Below are 20,576 nucleotides of genomic sequence, written 5' to 3' on the forward strand. Positions count from 1 at the left end.
CATTAATAAAATCAACAGAAACAGGAAGGACAAATGTAATGAAAAGAGATTTTACTTAACCATTAGAGAGCCAGTTAAATAGTCCTACTAATGACTGATAATGACTGATAATTATAAAACAGATTATTACATTATTAGACTTGTCACTGCTCAAAACAATCTTCCATTATTCTATCCTTCAGAATCTACATTAATTTGACTTTTTGGGCTAACTCAGCAGTAACAAATCTTAAATTATTCTTCTACTATCAGTTCTCGGGTCTGTTTTCCAAGTTTGTGAAAAGAATCTTCTTGCTAGTGTTGACATGTATTGAAGAAGTGATCCATATTTGCAAGCCAATTCATAAAGCCCAACAAAAACATTTCTGGAAATGTTGCAAAATCTATCTTTAATTGTTTGAAAAATTAACATATAATTCTTAATAATTTTTGTCCATGGCACATAAAAATATCCTTCCTTATCTTCACTAGTTTAAAAGTAAAAGATTCTGAGATGTTTTCAGCAGCTTGTTTGCAATTATGTACAACATATACATCATCTTATATAGGCTTTCTTTTAAAGTAAGCTTTGTATCTTCAAATCACATTTTCCCCATACATCAATATGAACATTATGCCCCAAATTTTGGACTCACCTTATCATGCACTCTTACATATTGGCCTTCTGCCTCAAATTTCAAAATACATTTGTATACTTTTAAATTATATGATAATAATTTCTACACAACTTTTAAATTAAACTCATTTTGTTATCTTTTATATTGATTACATAAATCCATTCTCAAATTGCACATAAGCAAACCAATTAAGACTTTTGCCTTCCTGATCAGACATTTCTGCAGTCCAATCTTAGATCGTTATGCACAGATTATAGCCAGTATGCAGTGCCCCCTGGTGGTGCAGAGGGTTGAACTCCTGAGCTGCTGAACTTGCTGACTGAAAGGTTGGTGGTTTGAATCCAGGGAGCGGGGTGAACTTCCGCTGTTAGGCACAACTTCTGCCAACCTGGCAGTTCGAAATCATGCAAATGTGAGTAGATCAATAGGTACCACCTTGTTGGAGAGGTAACTGCACTCCATGCAGTCATGCCAGCCATATGACTCTGGAGGTGTCTACGGACAATGCCAGCTCTTCAGCTTAGAAATGGAGATGAACACCACCCCCAGAGTCAGACACAACTAGACTTAATGTCAGGGGAAACCTTTACCTTTACTTTACCTTTACACAGCATAGAAAATGATATTTTGTTATGTATGTATCTCTGTGTTGTAGTCTCTTACATTATCTACAGGTTGAAATGTGTTGGCCTTTATAGACAATAAATATCTTTCAGCATCTTGAGATGTGTTTCTTCTTTCTTTTCTGGATTTTATTGGATGTTCTCCAATTTTTGCTCATTTTACCAAGAAGCAAGTTAATAAAAAAGGCACAAAATGTTATTTTTCTTTAAACAGAGAATTTATTTCCCCCCTTTTTATCCAGTTTGTCCTCCACAAAATAGCATGAAAGCAAAAACTGAGCCCTGTTGTCCCACAAGGTTCAAATGCACACAATTAGTGTCACATGATCAGGAGTCCTAGTGTGTATTAAACAGAGACCATGAAGAAATTTAGGAAAATACTGCAAACCAATAAAAAAATCAAACTTCTTAAATGAAAACATAAATTGACATTCCTTCAGCAGTTTATGCACTTGTACTAGATAATACAACCCAGTATTTTGTTTAAATTTAGCACTTGCTGCTTGATTTTTTTTAAAAAATTAGGTCTTCCTCAGCGTCCACCCAAACATAATTAGACCTAGGTAACTTCTGGTATTTCATTCTTCTTTCTCATTTCCTGTAAATGATTTTAGATGTGATGTTCAATGTGAACAAGAAAACCAATTTCTTGTAAAATAAGTGGGATGCCAAATATTGATTTTAAGTTGATATTTATTTGGTTCTCAACAACATGTTTCTGATGCATACATTTTATCAAATTTCCTGGCACAAAAATGATTTTGCAGAACTATGTTTCTATTGCATTATGACATACACACTTTTTAATATTTGCCGTGTCCATCAAAGAAATATCTGCACCATTACATTTACCACTTTTCAATCTCAACATAATGTTATTGGTGTGCTCTGTCATAAATATTCTTTAGGCCACAAAATGTAATCACTTTTAAGAAAAAAACTAATATTTTTCTACTTCAAGGAAAATCAGTTTCCATTAAGTATCCTCATAGACTAAAATACAAAAAGTTATTTTAGGTATCAAGTCTATTGTCCTGCTATCTCCAGTATACTGAAGGATAAAAACAATGATAGTCAATCTTAGTAACTTACAGCCTATATATCATACAGCCTGAGTTGATCTTTCATATCAGTTTCAGACATCTCTCCAAATGTGTCTGGTTTTTCCTTTAGGAGGCTGAAGATGGCAGTCAGCTGTTCCCTTTTAACCCTGTCAAGAAGAGAAGAAAAGTAACAGAATGGAAAATGGAGATGTCATTGACACATAAGTCAAGAGTTCCTCCAAACAGGATTAATGGAGTTTGGCAAAACCATTCTTAAATGCTTTTGTCTTGTGCAGCTGTGTGTGTGATACTGAAATATAGACCCATGAGATACTTCTCATCTGAGGAAAACAAAAAGGTTGAACATTGGAGTGAACTCCTTCCCCAACATGAAAAATAGAAAACTGTATACACATTTGGCTTGGAGTGTTTGGAATCTTTGTTTTTGAGTATGCACATTTCATTATTTAAAAAATGGCATGGCTTCCATAGTCTTCTCAGGCTTTTCTTTCATTTGGATGGCTTGTTGCTCATAGGAGCCACTTCATGTGTATTAGGTGGGAGAGTTCCATGAATTTCATGATGTAGTATTTTTTTTTTAACGTCACAAACTGGAGACGTTGCCTGGTTTGAGACGAGTGAAATATTCTTATGTCCCCCAATATGGAGATCTTAAAAAACAAGTGTAATCAAGACGATAAGAAAGGAGTATCTCTGGGTGCATCTACACTGTAGAGTGAATGCATCTTAGCACCACTAACTGCCATGGTTCAATACTATGGAATTCTGGGAGTTGTCGTTTTGCAGTCTTTAGACTTCTCTGCCAAAGAGCACCAAAGTACAACAATAAGCACCAGAATATCAGTGGGTGCCCTGTTCATGCTCTAAACCAGTTCTACATACCCTGTAGCTCTCCAGGTGTTTTAGACTTCAATTACTAGAATACCTGACCATTGTACAAGCTGGCTAAGGCTTCTGGGAGTTGGAGTCCTGATCCTTTCTTCTTATTCCCCCCCCCCTTTTTTTTTAAGCTGGAGAAGCAGACATGGATCCCTTCTTCACTTATCCACGTATTTGAATACTCCCCACTCTGCTGGGGCATCCCTACAGCCGACTGGGCGGCAGGGGAGTGCAAAGCCCAAAGGAAAAAAGTGTTGGATTAAGGAGGGGTGGTTTGGGTGTTTGGGGAACAAAATCAGCGCTAACCTTCCTAAGCATCCTTCTCCCTTCCCTTGGGATCGCGAAGACTAAGATCTTCTGGGGAGGCCCTGCTCTCAGTCCTGCCACCATGTGTTTGGTGGGGACAAGAGAGAGGGCCTTCTTAGTGATTGCCCCCTGGCTATGGAACTCCCTTCCTAGTGAGATTAGATCAGTCCCCTCCCCCCTGTCCTTCAGAAAGATGGTAAAAACCTGGCTGTGGAACCAAGCCTTTGGGACAGTGCAATAAGGCAATAGAAAACCCACTCCGCTGACCAGATCCATGAAGAGGTGTTTCCCCTCCATAGGATGGTGTAGTCCACAGATTTAAATGCAAAACACAACAGAAAACACAATGTCAAGTGATAAATGCCAGCTACTGACACTATTATCCTGCTGTAATTGCAATTTCCCAACCTCATATGATAAAGTTGTAAGTGTGGTCTCCAGACATCATGGTATTATGGTAGTTAAGCTATAAAACATTCCCATCTGTTTTAATGAATCATAAGATTCAGTTCAGCAGTACATATTGTTATGAGCTTGTACTATGGTTCTGATCTGCTTTAGCTACTATAGCCAGTGCTTTGGGATGCTGGTCACTGCAATGTTCCAGCAGTGTGGCTTAGGGGTTTGAGGATTGGACTATGTCTCTAGAGAACAGCATTCCAATTCTCTATTTGACCACAGAAACACACTGAGTGACCTTACACAAGTCACAGTCTCACAGCCTCAAGGGGAGACAAAGGAACTCTTCTGACAAATCTTGCCAAGAAAACCCTTTGTGTATGAATGTACCTCTGAACTACCTAAATTTGGAACAAAATTATTTTTTTTTCAAAGACACATGGACATCTGAAGTGGTTTCCGAATGTACATTTCTAAGGATCTCTCTGGTGATGAACAGGTCTTATCAATTGATTTTAGCTGAAATGTGGATATCATTATTTATGGAAAAGAAAGGAATATTTTAGAATTGAAAATAGAAAATATTTCAGTATGAAAAACTGAAAACAAATCGTTATGTAGATTTTAATAGCTAAGATTAAATGCCCAAACCATGAACAAAAGACATGCTTTAAGCTCAGAGGCAAAGTGGGGACGTGCCGGTGCAAAAGGGAAAAGATCTCTTCTTTCAAGGACTGATAGTCTTTTAAAGCCCATTGTGACATGAACTGTTGTAAGTCAAAAGCCTGCTTCGTGATTTCTCTAAAACAGGTGCAGTGTAATCCTGTCTATTCAGAGGAGAGTTCCATGGTGTTTAATGGGTGTTCATTTTCAGGAAATCTATTTAAGATTGCAGTTTAATTTACACCTTATACAACTGTACTAGAGAGGGCAGTTCTTCAGGTCGTATCTCAAGACGTCAGGGCTTTAGAGGTCACATCCAGCATTTTAGATTGCACACAGAAATAGACCAGCATCCAGAAATGAAACAGGGTTTTACTCTGAGTCAGACCAGTGGTCCATCTTGCCTCTAGACCAGGGGTCCCCAAACTATGACCCGCGGGCCGCATGCGGCCCGCCAAGGGACTTTATCCGGCCCGCGCGGCCTGTCTTGGCCTGTCCAAAGCCCCTCGCTGCGTGGCCTGTCCAAAGCCCCTCGCCGCCGCCAATGGCATCTGCTCTGCTTCACTTCTCCCTCCACAGGCTTCTCCCTCCACACAGGATGGAGAAGCCTGTGGAGGGAGAAGCGCTCTCTGCTCTCCTGCGGAGAACAGAGAGCGAAGCAGAGCGGACGGCATTCCTCTGTAACAGAAAATCCCTGGTGACGAGGAAGGCGTCCGCAAATGGTGGAGGTGGCACCAGGTGGGCGTGGCCAGCCTTCTGGGCCAGGGAAGCCAACATCGCTTGGCCACGCCCACCTGGCGCTGCCTCCACCATTTGCGGACGCCTTCCTTGCCACCAGGGATCGTCTGTTACAGAGGAATGGTGTCCGCTCTGCTTCGCTCTCTGTTCTCCGCGGGAGAGCAGAGAGCGCTTCTCCCTCCACAGGCTTCTCCCTCCAGCACTTATCTGGACCAGCAGCGGCTGCTGGAGTCCCCGCAGCGCTGCTCTGGAAAGGTTTGGCCCAATTCTATTGTTGATGGGGTTCAGAATGCTCTGTGATTGTAGGTGAACTACAAATCCCAGCAAGTACAACTCGCAAATGTCAAGATTCTATTTCCCCCATACTCCACCAGTGTTCACATTTGGGCATATGGAATATACGTGCCAAGTTTTGTCCAGATCTATCATTGAATCCACAGTGATTTATGGAGGCAGGTGAACTACAACTCCAAAACTCAAGGTCAATGCCCACCAAACCCTTCCAGTATTTTCTGTTGTTCATGGGTGTTCTGTGTACCAAGACTGGTTCAATTCCATCATTGGTGGAGTTTAGAATGCTCTTTGATTACAGGTGAACTATAAATCCCAGCAAATACAACCCCCAAACACCACCAGTGTTCACATTTGGGCATATTGAGTATCAGTGCCAAGTTTGGTCCAGATCCATCGTTGTTTGAGTCCACAGTGATCTCTGGATATAGGTGAACTACAACTCTAAAACCAAAGGACACTGCCCACCAAACCCTTCCAGTATTTTCTGTTGGTAATGGGAGAACTCTATGTCAAGTTTGGTTCAATTCCATCGTTGATGGGGTTCAGAATGTTCTTTGATTATAGGTAAACTATAAATCCCAGCAAATACAACTTCCAAATGACAAAATCAATTTTTTTTTAGTGAAGGACATACATTGGGTTGTTAGGTGTCCAGTGGTTTTTGAGTTCTGTTAATCCCACAAACGAACATTACATTTTTATTTATATAGATTTATTTCCTATATTTATACCCTGCCCTTCTCCCCCTGAAAGGGGACTCATGCTTACGTATTCCAAAAACCACTTTCAAAAAGACAGAAAATAGAATGCTTTCCTCATTTTAATTGGAACTATTTTATCTCCAGAAATGCTAAAACAATGCTTTATGTTCAGATTTTAACAATAAAAATACATCATGCATATCAGATATTTACATTACAATTAATAACAGTAGCAAAATAGGACATGTGCAGTGTGCATAGGAATTTGGTCATCTTTTTTTTTTTTAACTATAGTCTGGCCCTCCAATGGTCTGGGGGACAGTAATCCGGTCCCCCGTTTAAAAAGTTTGAGGACCCCTGCTCTAGACCATGGGCATATAGCCCGAAGAAACCTACAACAACCCAGTGGTCCATCTTGCCCAGCATTGCCAGTTCTGACAGGCAGATACTCCTTGGGATTTGTATGAGTAGTAGGATGGTTTGGGCTAGTGTATCTGTGGAACTGTAACAATATTACAGAATGCTCCAGCATTACTGTCATGTAGAAATCTCATATTCCCTTTAATGAAATGTCTGACAGCAGTGTTTTGAAACAAATGACGTTTCAAAAGTTTTCAAAGCCAGCCCATTTACATGTATGTAAGGCAAGTTTCAAAATGACCAGAATACCAGCCTCAGCAGGCCACAGTTTCTGGGTATCCAAGTCTAGAAGTGAATTTTGGAATACTCCCATGTGTAGGACTAATTATGTGGCTCACTTTGTCTTGCCAAACAATAGCTGTCGTCTGACCTAGTCAGGCAGTGATTGTGTGGCTCGTCATTCTCATGCAGTGGCAGCCCTTCAAATATTAACAGTAGTTCTGTAGGAGGAATCCTCTGAAAAATTGATCAGGCACCACTACTACAATGCCAAAAGAATATCTACGTGCTTGAAACTATTCCACCTACCTCAGTGTCCATTTTAGGAGGGTAAAATTAGCTTGAACAGAAATAGGAGGCACTGTATTTATAGTATTTGAAAGCAAAATGTATTTTTAGATGTCATTTAAATTGTAATTATAATCTAGTTATACCTTAGATGTTAGTTGCAGGAAGCAGTAACTATTTTATTTTGTAACAAACTGTGATTTCAAATTCTGCACTTAGTGTGCAGAATCAGCCTGCAATTTACACTGCGCATGTCCTTACTGGTTCAAAAAAGCTAAAACCTATTTCTAGTTTAATGCTGTCCTTGGTCAAAATGGCCATCTAGGTGCAGCCTGCAATGCGCACCTGCTTGCTATGGTCTGAACTTGGTTTTATAGTCTTTAGCTGTCTTGGTCCAACTTGATGTGAACTTATTCCTTAGCTTCTGCATGCTTATGATCTTCAGTGGGTCTGTTTGTTCTAGCATCAAACCTTCCACTGGTCCAGATCCCATTTATACTGCTACACTCCAATTGAGCTCTACCTCACAACAGCATGAAAGGAAGGGTGAAAAGAGTTGTGAAAATGATGCATCTGAGCATGTTTAGTTTGTGGCTAATCCAACTGAAAACACACTATGTAACAAAATTTGAAAATGTTTCTGTTCCTGGTTTGAAACTTGCATTTCCTGTTTAATTGTGCGATACTTACTTTGAAAGTAGTATACTCCTGAAACTTCATTTTTGTGGCTGCTACAAGCTATGTTGAATTGGTTGAGACTTTTAAATATTCATTGAAAAACTGTAGCAAGATGTGCTGCAGGAATTTCCGCAGAAACAAAGTTTTTGCAGTTGAATAAACTTTTTCCATGTTTTTGTGACAGAATCAATTAGGAAATAACATTTATAACTCAGGAACAAAAATTGTGTCACATAGTGTTTGACTTTCTGTTTAAAATCTTCCTCTGATTGATTTTTTTATTCCAACTACTAATCTTGGTTCGAGAAAAATATGGCATTGTTTCTCACACTGAAATATAAAGTATTTTTTCTTTTGGTGTAATCTTTGAAACACAGTAGCTGAGAACAGAAGAGTATGAGCCATCCACATTAAGGAACACAACAACCAGTTCATATAAACTAAAGGTTTATTGGACTGAGTAGTAATGGCAATATACATTTCAAGCCACTAGAAATTACAGTCCTGTGTATAAGAGTCACTTTCACATTTAGAAAAAAAGGTAGAAAATACCCAAGACAGCCATTTTGCCATTATTGAGGAGATATCTTTGCTCACAGCCACTAGTCATATTCCTGGTACAATATATGTATTGCTGTATATTGAAGCATTATATTGTATATAAGGCAATCTTTGCATAGTTAATGGTGCCTGGAACACTGAATAAGTCAGAAAATTTAACTGGAGGCAGAGTGCGTGCTAACAAGTATCTCAAAGCAGAGTATCCTTATATAAACAAAAATCAATTGCAAACTCTTATTATGCTAGTGAAAACAGGAACAAAAATGTTTTCCTTTTTTAAAAAAAACTAAAGCTTCCTGCTGTTTCTTAAATAAGCCCTTTAAAAAACATTATGCTACAGGAAAACATTTCCCAAACCTGGCCACTCCAAAGGATGATTGAGTAAATAATTTCAAGTATTCCCAAAGAATTAACTTTTCATTTTTAAAAGCAGCTTGACTTTGATATATTATGAAGTGTTAGACAAGACTTAATCTGTCTTCAAAATGTGGTAAGATATTGGAAAATTACAACTCAGAGTGGTAATTCTACAAATGGAAAGTGGCCTCAATACTCATGGAAGAAAAGGCTTATCAATCAACAGGTTTTTTTTTTTTACTGGAATTATTGTTTCAGTAAAGTCACTAATATACCCCTGCAGACCAGATTTTATGTACATTACAGTATACTGTAGCAATTCAGTACATTAATTGATCTATTGTGGAAAGGGAAGCAATATTTTTTAAAACAAAAGCATACCATATCAACAATATATTTGAAGATAGGAAATGTATATCAAATCGCAACTTGAGGGAAAGTACTCATAAAGTTTACTTTTTCAAACTCCCTACTTGGGATCAGAAGCAAGGGCCAAATTCACTAGCTATTGGGCATTAATTAATGAAGCTATAGGTTTCATGAAAAAAACTAATAATAAACAATTAGAGTAATATTGCACTCCTGTTCCCTTTATCTGATAGTAAACCCCACTGGATTCAATGGGACTTACTTCTGGGTAGACCTGTACAGTAAATCCTTCTTGGTTCTTAGGACTTCCCACTACGTAAGATAGAGGACCGCTTCTCATCAAATGGCTACAATGGAGGAGTGGCTACACTAGAGTCTATATCTTACCATCAAATCTCCACCTACAACTGAAGGAAGCACCTACAATGCTTCAAATTGCAACATATCATCTTGAAACCTATCAAGAAATGTTTTGGTCCAAGGCAGACTGATGGAGGGGGACCAAACAGTTTGATGGAATCACTGAATTGATCTGATGTAATTGTCAGCTTTAGTCTATACTGTCTAAAGAGAAATTATTACTTTGAGGATGCAGTGGATGTAGAGCAGCTAGCGCGACAACTTGAACACATTTAACTTTAAGCATCTTTCTTTCACATCAAAGTACAGGCTACCTCAAAATGCAGTTTCTTATTTTCTCCAGCCCATACAGTTCTCCAAACCCAAACACATAGATTCTCTCCAGTCTTGACATTACAGCATTATATTTTGGGGGAAATTAGGTTCAGCCAAAGAGAAAGTCCCATACTTTGAGGGGTTGCTTATATTTCAGTTGAATAAGTGTATCTGGTAGATTTAGGGGTTTGTTTTTTCTCAAGCCTTTAAAAGATGCCAAAGGAAAAGCCTTAGGAAGAGTCTAAGGATAACTTCATATAGTCTTCAGTTCTGCAAAAAGAAACAAGAAGAAAAATAAAGAGAATTCATTTGAGACATGTCACCTCTGAAGGCTTATTTATTATTCTTATTTTTTGTAATAAGTGGAGGAGAAGAACTTAGTGCAGAGAGAGAAATTTAAGGAATGTTTTTGAACCACCAGGGCACAAACACAAAACATTAGCAGAAAGTGTACCTTGAGATTTAAGGCATTTGCTTCATCATTTGCAGCAGGATAGTCTAAGCCCAATAAGCTGAGCATCTACAAAACCTCCTGGCTTGTATCCTGAATACTTACAGTCTGTTCTACCTCTATCAACTGGCAGGAATCTCTTGAAACATTTTTGAGGGAAGATACAGATTCAATATGCTTCCATGTCCCATCCTGAACACTTCATCCTTTCAGGTATCCAAGATCATTAGATCAACAGTGTATGTATTTCATGATATATGTGTATTCACATTCATAGATCTGAACTTAGAAAATAGTGCACGTGTATCATACATCACAATTCTTGCCTGGTGCTCACTTTTCAGGCACCAAAGTTTATTCATGAGTCATTCCAGGAAGATCAGACTCTCTTTTCACTAGTCCAAATAACCGGAGCTCACAATGAAAGCAATTACTACAGTGCATAACCATAAACAACATCTCATCTACTTACAATATAACCCTCTTTCTACAAATGTACATTACTTCATTCTCTGGTTTTCCACTGTATTATGTTTTTCATAAGTCAAGCACTGGACCATTTCATAAACACAATGGGAATATTTGACTAAATTTGGACTGATCCATCCAATACAGCAGGAGTATGCTATAAACTGAATAAAGGGAGGAATGGAAGAGGCAATGTAGATGCATCAGACCAATTGTACTGATGTGGACTTGCCAAAATTAAGCAGACTAAAACAGAATGAGTGATCATGGAATAACTATACAGTTGCAGTCAATAAGCTACTGTTTAATGGGGCATTATTAACTTATTTGAGTTAAATATTAAGTCGGAACTTTCTCATATGTTCTTATATTGTCAAAAAATAGGTAGTAAATGAGTAGAATCACATAACAAACAATGTTGGTAGCTTGTTATTACAGTATTGTTTTTCTAAATAATAATGGCAATTTCACTATAAATATCTTGTATCTATACTATTACCAATGGTAAGGGATAGAAAAAAGCTAAAGGATAGAAAGGAGGAGATTGTTGTTATGTGCCCTCAAGTAGTTTCTGACCTATGGCAGTCCTAAGACTACCCTTTCATGGGTTTTTCTGGATCTGAGTGTGTGACTTGACCAGGTTCACTCAGTAGGTTTTTGTAGGTGATTGGGAAACTGAACTCCCTGATCTGTAGAATGGTAGTCCAATTGTCAAACAATTACCTCATGCTGGGAAAGAATACTTAATATCAATGTGTATTTCAGCATGAGGCTGGTAATGTGGCTCATGTGAGTACGGTACTTCTGAATCAACTTCATCAGGACATTCTTTTTTGGAAAGACCGTTCCTCTTGATGTACTGGAAGAGGGCACTGACTGGGCACCCCTTTCTCGGGTTAAGGGACAATTACTGCAAGAGTCTGGAAATTCTGTCCATCACCATACCAAAACATTAATTTCTGAGCAATTCACTGTTGACACAGTCCAAAATGAGTTCAAATATTTATTTCATCTATTTGTATTTTACCTGCATTATCAGTAAGGGAAATGCCTTAGGTACAGATGATCAATTTGATATAATTGTCTCTTTTGTAGAGCCAACATAGAAAAAAAAACCATACTTTGCAAATTTTAATACAGAATACTTTGCATTATGATAAATGTTCTTACACTCACATAATGCATTTTCCATATTTTTCTGCATCTTCCTATCATCGTGTATCTTATACTAAACAGAAGAATGGGAGAATATTTATAACACCAAATGAGTTCGCAGATGGATAATGAGAAACAAGCTTAGGAAGATCAGTACAATGTAGAACATAATAGGACTCATTGTGAAGGGGTGCCAAAGGGGGCACAGTGGAACAACAAAGACCAAGAAAGAAGTCATAGCTGAGCAGAAAAAGGAAAAAAAAATCAAGAGCTCAAAGCATTATTTCCTTTGCCCTGCTCTCCCCAAAGTGAAGAAAAACTCAAATCTATTGGTGAAATACACCTTTGCTATTCTGTATAGGAAAGATTTCATGTAACTAAATAACTTCAGCAAGGATAAACAAAAGTTGTGCATCCACTGTGCTCTGTGCCAGTTGGATTTAGGAAATGCATAGGAAGAGGTCACCAGACAACGATGATCTGGCATCAGGAATCACACTGTCAAAGCAACAATCTGATTTTTTTTAATTAGCAAGGATTATAAAGTAATCTGCTGGTCCCTCACCCCAGTTACTTTTTAATCTCTGAATTTAGTTACAATCCCCACAGTAACTAGAAGTGGAGGTGCGATTGTGAATAATTCCTGATCTAATGCAATTTTTTTAGTAGCTTGATCTTGAATGGGCAATTAAGACACATTAATCTTACAAGTCATTAGTGCTTGCGAGGCTCAATGGAATTGCAGCAATGGGCATGCTGACATGGACCGAGATGTTTGCCTACATTTTTGAAGTTGCACTGGCTGTGTGAATATGGAGACTGATGATAGCCACCAAGTTACTGCAGACAGAGTTGGTAGAATTATTCATATTCTAGCCAAAGATTTTTCAGAAAATATTATTAGAACTGGCCTACTGATGATTTAGCACTACTTCTAAAATTTTGTTGTTGTTGTTCATTCGTTCAGTCGTCTCCAACTCTTCATGACCTCATGGACCAGCCCACGCCAGAGCTCCGTCGGCCGTCACCACCCCCAGCTCCTTCAAGGTCAGTCCAGTCACTTCAAGGATGCCATCCATCCATCTTGCCCTTGGTCAGCCCCCTCTTCCTTTTGCCTTCCACTTTCCCCAGCATAATTGTCTTCTCTAGGCTTTCCTGTCTCCTCATGATGTGGCCAAAGTACTTCAACTTTGTCTCTAGTATCCTTCCCTCCAGTGAGCAGTCGGGCTTTATTTCCTGGAGGATGGACTGGTTGGATCTTCTCGCAGACCAAGGCACTCTCAGAACTTTCCTCCAGCACCACAGCTCAAAAGCATCGATCTTCCTTCGCTCAGCCTTCCCTAAGGTCCAGCTCTCACATCCGTAGGTTACTACAGGGAATACCATGGCTTTGACTAGGCGGATCTTTGTTGCCAGTCTGATGTCTCTACTCTTTACTATTTTATCAAGACTGGACATTGCTCTCCTCCCAAGAAGTCTGCATCTGCAGTAATCTTTGCGCCTAGAAATACAAAGTCTGTCAGGGCCTCCACATTTTCTCCCTCTATTTTCCAGTTGTCAATCACTCTTGTTGCCATAATCTTGGTTTTTTTGATGTTTAGCTGCAAGTGTGGTCTCAAACGTTAATGTTACTTTCTAAGGCACTCTTATAATTGTTGGTTGCCAGTCACAGTATGCTGTAGTCAGAGTATGTTGGCATTCTATCCCAATACAGACTCAAGTTGAATTTTCTACAATTTAATTTCGTTAGAAAAAATTGATTATGCTTAATATTAGTGTCTGAAATTATTGGTATAAAAATTGGTTAAGGGCATTAAATTTTATATTTCATTCATTTTAAAACAACTCTCCTTTAATCAACAGGAACAGCAACTAAGCACTGGTGGCCTAGTAGGAGTCTGTGAGGCCTGCTTTCAAAGTCAATGTATATGTAGGAAGATATCTTGCAAGACTCCTGCAAGAAAAATGCAGTATCTGAAATGCATCGAGTAAAAACACTGTGGGATTATTTAATGCAGTGGTTCTCAACCTGTGGGTCCCCAGGTGTTTTGGCATACAACTCCCAGGAATCCCAGTCAGTTCACCAGCTGTTAGGATTTCTGGGAGTTGGGTTCCATCTCCAAGATACCTCATTATGCACAGGGTGTGGTGGAGGCTCCTTCTTTGGAGGCTTTTAAACAGAGGCTGGATTGAATGGCCCACGAGGTCTCTTCCAACTCTAGGATTCTATATATGCAATTACAAGTATTCCAAAATCCAGAAAAAATCTGAAATTCCAAACAGATCTGGTCCCAAACATTTCGGGTAAGTGATGCTAAACGTATGCCCACAATGAATAACAATATGACACACTCATTGCCCTTTCTATTCAGAAAAAAACAGCTAGAATGGAAGTTAAATCTTTTTTCAAGAGCAGCTACTACATACAACAACTGCTGCCTAGCTTAGAGGCCTGTACAGTACAAAGCTCTCTCCTCCAAAATCTTGCTGCTACTCCTCAACATCTGCTGCCTAAGACAGCCCCTTCACTTGACCTAATGGTAGGGCTGCAAAGTCTCATGTTTGTTGACAGTTTGAACAGCATCGGAAACCATGTTTACTGCAGATACAAGAATGGGTTTGCCATTATGTTGATTATGGTAGCACCTTAACCATGTCATCAGTCTTTCCCCACCCCTGAATGCTCTATCGTGCTGCAGAAGATGAACAGCAAAAAAAGGGAATAGGAACTTACCAGCCTCTTATCTTAAAGAAGTATCATGCCAGACAGGAAAGCAAAGCTGCTGATAAAGGAGGAGGAGGAAGAAGAGGATGCAGGTAGCATGAAACAGCAAATGTTAATGGGAAAGGAAAATTATCCTTATCCCAAGACTACTACACACATTAGGATTTAGCAAGCAGAAATCATGGAGGAGCAAGCAGTGAGGGAGCATGCACTGGAGAGCAGAGTTGGCAGGCACCAACAGGTATCTGCTCAAATGTATCCCCTTCCCTTTGAACATCTAGCTGTGTTTGTGGAAGGAAAAGCTGGGAAGAATGGTTACTTGTTTTGGTCTCTGCCACCTCTTTGGTCTTTCTTTTGGTCTTTGGGGAATGAAGTTCTCCTTGGGATATCAACCAGTTCAAGCCTAATCATACCATCTGCAACAATGTGGTGTTATGGGTAAACATTTTTTTTTTCTGTTCTGCTAGAAAGACGTAGGGCTAAACTCTGGGAAAATGTAGGTCTCTCTTGCCATATGTCCTGCTTGGTTTCAGAAAAAGGATTATATTATACTTCAATGGATGCCATAATGGTATTTTACTTCTTTCCATTCTATAAGATTTGAGTTTCAGATTGTGGTGTCCCAGTTTGCTGTAACCTTCTCTATTGAATCTCAAAGAACAAGCCGATTAAAGAGCTCTCTCTCTCTCTCTTTCTATATATATATATATTCATATACTCCCCTCTTCTCTTTCTCACTTGAGATCAAACAATTCAGCCTCAAACTACATGGATCCTTATCTTAATCATGTATGTGCTCACAATTCCTTACCACAAAAACCAGGTCTTGAAAATTTAACTACTGGTGGTGCCAGTAATCTCAGAATCTCCCCCAGACAGATGGGATTCAAGGAGTTGTGGCCTCCAAAGTAATTTTTCCTCAGTTGAGTCCAAAAAGGAATGCTCCCTATACCTGATTGTAGCTCAAAATAAGTAAATGTGCATCTCCATCCCTGCTTAAATATCTGTGCTGATGTCACACCATTCTGTCAAGGCTTAACCACTTGGAACAACCAATTTTGAAAAGTGCTGAACATTCTGTGAATGATGGCTACCACCAAACTACAATCCCAGGAGTTCTCCAGATATGACACTGGTTCCATAGCAAATTTAAATTTGTTTATTCAACCAAGGCAAAGGGATTTTGCAGCTGTGATTTACCAAATTTCAAATCAGAAATAGTTGCTACAACCAACAGAGGGCGCTTCAACCCCAGGAATGTATGTTGTCTTAAACAAGAATGCCTTTTAAGAACTAGACAAACTGAGAGGAGCTCATCCAGAATCAAATTCTCCTTTGAATTCTAACTTCCAACCTTCAGGATCAAATGACAGCATGAGCGGAACTAGAAATATATTGGAAAATGTACAGATCATCTACTGAATGTGCCTTATGTATTCAGGTTCTACAATATAAGCTTTAAACTTCTGAATGGCAGATAAAGACTGGTGGAGAAGAAGTAAGTGTTTTATTTAAAAAAACACAATACAATTGCCACTGAAGTCTGCTGGATGTTCTTTTGGGCAGTGTTTTCAGAAGGCCAATGGGAAGGGCAATGAAGCAGTGGGAAGGGAGGAGGCGGGTGAGGGAGGGAAAGGATTTTTCCCAACTCCTTCAAAGAAAAATTCTGGAACCGCTGATCAGAAAAATTACTTTTGGGGACTAAGTCTTCTTCTAGAAAATCCTCGTGAGTAAGCTATCTACTGTTCATGCTTACTGGAGACATTCTGGGAGTTAAAATTCCCTCCATAACTCAAACTATCCCGGGAAAGGGTGCTGGTCAATTATACCAATTCCCCGTTACAAAGCAAGATTATGAAATAGAACTAGGCTATGAAAGCAAAAGCTTCGAGAAACTGACAATACAGAGCCTACAGTGTTGACTTCTAGACACGGTAATTAAATTATTGCTGTGTATTATTTCTTTACTCTTTTCACTGAGTTCAGAACTAGATTTTTCTGCTTTTCTTGAGCCTCAATCCTGCCTTGTAGTTTGTTCAATGTCCCCTATTGCTTTCCCCTTCTCCAGCAGGAGCTGCCTTCTCCCTTCCCCCTCTCCCTGTTTGTCTGTTGTGCTGTAATCTGGTGAGCTTTAATCCTGAATTGATCCCCTAGCTTGCTCGCCCTTAGCATAATCATAAGCCATGGTCTTCAGCCACTTTCCGGCTTTGCTGTTCTTGTCTATTTCCTTGTCCTCTGGCTTGGAGTAGTTCTGCTGAGTGTCTTTTAATAATGCCTTTTTCTTCTTCTGATGGTTAAATCATCCTTAATAAGAAAACTATTACAGTAGACTCTAAATTAGCTTGAACTCAAGCCAAAAGTCAAAGAAACAAAATAATATTTTAAATAAAAAAATAAATAAAATCATATAAGTGTGTATGTTTGTGTTTTTTCTAAGTTACTAAGAGTTAAAATTATGTTAGTGAAGTTCATTAAACTGTAAAGTTAATGACTGCCATTTAACTAAAATTGCATGTTGCATTCACAAAGCTGTGAATGCAGCTTTACATATAATAAAATGGTGTTACATTATGTTTGTTTGTTTTGTTTTTAATTACTATATTTCAATATTAATATAAAGTGAATACAGGGTTTATGATATGCTATAGTATGAAGTCTAGTATGAGTTAGGGCTATTTTAATAGTAACTCTCAAGCCAGCTAAAATTACATTTATCTGGCGCCCACTAATCCCCTTGGGGACCAGTCAACTGAGTTTCCAGGCCATCATATGAATTACCTCTTTGACAGCCATAATTACCTTTTTAGATTTTGAAGTGATTCAGGTAACCGTGAAGAGCACTTTGATCTGTAGCAATTACTCATTGATAAACATTAGGTCCTCATTTGAAAAGCTTCATGTTCCAATGTCAAACCTATACTAGAAAGAGAGAAGCCAGCTTGCGTTGTTATCCATTTTATGGTCAGCTGCCAACCAAAGGCAGAATATGAGAACTGTAGTAGCTTTAGAGTTAAAAGACTGCACCTATGATAAAGAAGTCAAAGGTTCAAACCTCAGCCATGAGACCAGTAGACGGATCTGGGCAAGGAATTTTCTTATTTCCTGCCTCAGTCTGCAAAGAATAGCACTAGTCTACCTTCCTCGATTGTTCAAAGGATGAATAAAGTAATATATGTCGCATGATACTCATAGTGCTACTTAAATGCTAAATAACAAATACCTTGATCTATCTTTCTTTCCTCATGTATTAAATTCTCTGAAACTCTTGAGCAAGTTTAAATAATGTTCCCACTATTCAATGTCTATAGGATTAGTTAAGTGCCTTATAATTCCATGGTATCTGCTTAAGACAAAATGTAAGCTTCATATAATTAAAAAAAAACAGTGAGTAGGCTCTTAGCAGACAGAGTGGTTAGAATATCCTGTAATGAAGATATGTTTTTAATATTGAAGATTTTGGGGTGTAATCGAGACAAATTATTAAAACTCCAATAATTTGATGGGAAGTCTTATGCATGTGTTAATTTGAATTAGGAAATAAGAACAGACTTTTCAAACAGAAGTGTCATTTCTTAGTACAACTGTCAGGTCACTAGGTGACATTCTCTCATACTTAGATGGTATATTGTAGCAAACTTATTATTCCCATTATGTAGTAACAGGTCTGCAGAAATCCATTAATTTTTGGTGGAACTTGGCTCTAGGCATAAGAAGCTGCAACAATTACAGTCGGAAACTCAACTCTAACACAGAATGGAAAGAAGGGCTGTCCAACACCCACACAAATTAGCAACTGGACTAGAGGCTTAGTGTTCAGATTTAGGAGGCAAGTTTAGTACTGTAGTTCCAAGAATGTGCACTCAGAAATCTGATGTAAGGATCCTAATAGGGATATAGTTATCCACTAATTTTCTTCTTGAAGGAAGTAATGAGAGATTTTAGCAATTTTTTTCCTACCGTGGGAAACTCTGAAAACTACAGTCTATTTGCAATTCAGGATTTAATCCATGCAAAATCTGAACATGGTTGTTGTTTCAGAGAAACAGCATTTTCTGCACAAAAATGTGGTTTCATACTTAGAAAATGAAGTTTTCTGCACACACAAAAACCATGTGCAAATTTTGTGCAACATATGCTCCAAATTGCCAAGATTAATGTCAATCTATAATTTTACGGTTTCTCAACATTTGGGGGGGGGGGGGGGGAGAGAGAGATTTCACAATATTATTTCCATACCTAAATCCTTAGAGCTGAGTGATGAATTCTTGAATCTTGCTCTGGAATTGTTTAGTTCTTTTTGTCTAGTAGTAAGGGCAATTTCAGAATACCAGGGAAAGTGGTATAACCTGTGTGTTTTTTAAAATATTGATTTCACTTTTGGTGCTCATGGGAAATGAAATGGGGCACAGAGGGGAGGAAGACTAATTAGTTATGAAGAGGGAGACGGGAAGGTGCGGGTTGGGGGGTAAGGAAACATAGTCAACTTTAGTTTCAAATCACATTAGCAGAGGTTATAGGTGGTATCACTACTTCTATGATGCATCATCTCCTTACCAAAAGGATTTGTAAGAATGTTTGTGGCCGAGGACCTAAGGTACTTGCTACAGGGATGTGAGGTCAGAGGTCAGCTCAATCCTGTAATATAAATGCAGCAAACCTTGGTCACATCAAAATGGCAGCATTGCCAGGCACTGCCTGGCTGGGGAAGGAGGGGGGGGAGAGGGAGGGAAAAGAAGCAAGTGTGCATGTGCACGCACACGAAGAACGGGGAATCCAAAGGACTGGGTAATGGATGGCATGGCTCCCCTCGGCTGATCCAGTGTAGCTCCTTACCTGTGGGCAGCCCTGCCCAACAAACCAGCTAGAAGGAAGGATGATTTGGAGAAGCCTGAAATGAAAAATTGCTGATGCCACAACCAGCACTCAGAGGTAAGGGGGCAGGGACAGGAAACAAAACAAAACTAGAGCTTGGAAAAACAAACAAATGAACAGACACAGAGAAACAGAGAAAATATGGCACATTGACAAGAAACTGAGAATCCGTTAGAAGAAATGCAACAATCTGCCAAAGCCAATTAGTGCAGGAGGTTGGAGGGAGTTTGGCAAATGCAAAGGACTCTGCACAGACAGAGACAGCAAGCAGTCAGTATTCCACGTAAATTGTGGAAGGTGATATATATATATACATATAGCACAAGAAACACTGTCAACCAGAAAACAAACTGCCATTGCAAGTGGTACCACTGCAATCCAAGGGAGGAAGCCGTGGCACAGCATCTAGATTTGTCTCTTACGAAAAAACTGTCATGTAGAACTTTTTTTCCTATTGGATAAAAGATTCGTGGAAGTGTCATATTCACCATGTAACAGTTCCTTAATGGAAGCTAGAAAATCTCTCACAAATCTACTGCAGGACTGTAGAACCCAAGTATCTCCAGATATAGTTAAGACTCCAGGTGCTTACAGCCTCAGTCAGCCTTAGCTAATTGTTCCAAATAGGAGACTCAATTATTTAACATCTGGAAGACAAAAAGTTCAACATTCTTGCTCCAGACAATTAATATATTAAAGTGGGCCTGTTCACTATGCAGAGTGTGCAATATATCAGTCACTAAATAGGTCGCAGTTTATTTCCTGGTTGGATAGTTTCAGAAGTTATCACATGGTAAGCTGCCATACATAGCTGGCACATCATATATAGCAATAAGTCTGCATGTTGAGTGTTGTTCATCTGTTGCAGTAAAAATGACCCTAAAATTCTCATAGCATCTAAGAAGCAAGAAATGTATAGCACATTATATTTTTCTGGACTAAAGTGTATTTCATCAGATGAATGAGATAGTGTTTTGATTTCAGGTATAGATGCAGTATGGCTGTAATCAGTAAGATCAGACAGAAATTATAAACTTAAATATCCTGGGTGACA

General features: G+C 38.8%; 1 protein-coding gene across 4 annotated transcripts in view; it reads right to left on the reverse strand.

The window, feature by feature from the left end:
* Nucleotides 1–1,915: 1,915 nt before the first annotated feature.
* Nucleotides 1,916–20,576, reverse strand: part of MXRA7 (matrix remodeling associated 7) — a 76,130-nt gene continuing 57,469 nt past the window's right edge. The window contains exons 4-5 of one of the 4 annotated variants that reach the window (XM_060764598.2): nt 19,205–19,285; nt 8,320–10,121 (exon numbers count right to left, since the gene is read on the reverse strand). In XM_060764598.2, the coding sequence (XP_060620581.2) occupies nt 19,252–19,285 (34 nt within the window). In that variant the 3' untranslated portion in view covers nt 8,320–10,121; nt 19,205–19,251. Of the gene's footprint in view, nt 2,451–8,319; nt 10,122–19,204; nt 19,286–20,576 lie in introns of those variants that run through there. The other 3 variants (XM_060764596.2, XM_060764597.2, XM_067463802.1) reach the window with 3 other exon arrangements.

This window comes from Anolis sagrei, chromosome 2 (assembly GCF_037176765.1).
Source record: "Anolis sagrei isolate rAnoSag1 chromosome 2, rAnoSag1.mat, whole genome shotgun sequence".
Lineage (NCBI taxonomy): Eukaryota > Metazoa > Chordata > Lepidosauria > Squamata > Dactyloidae > Anolis > Anolis sagrei.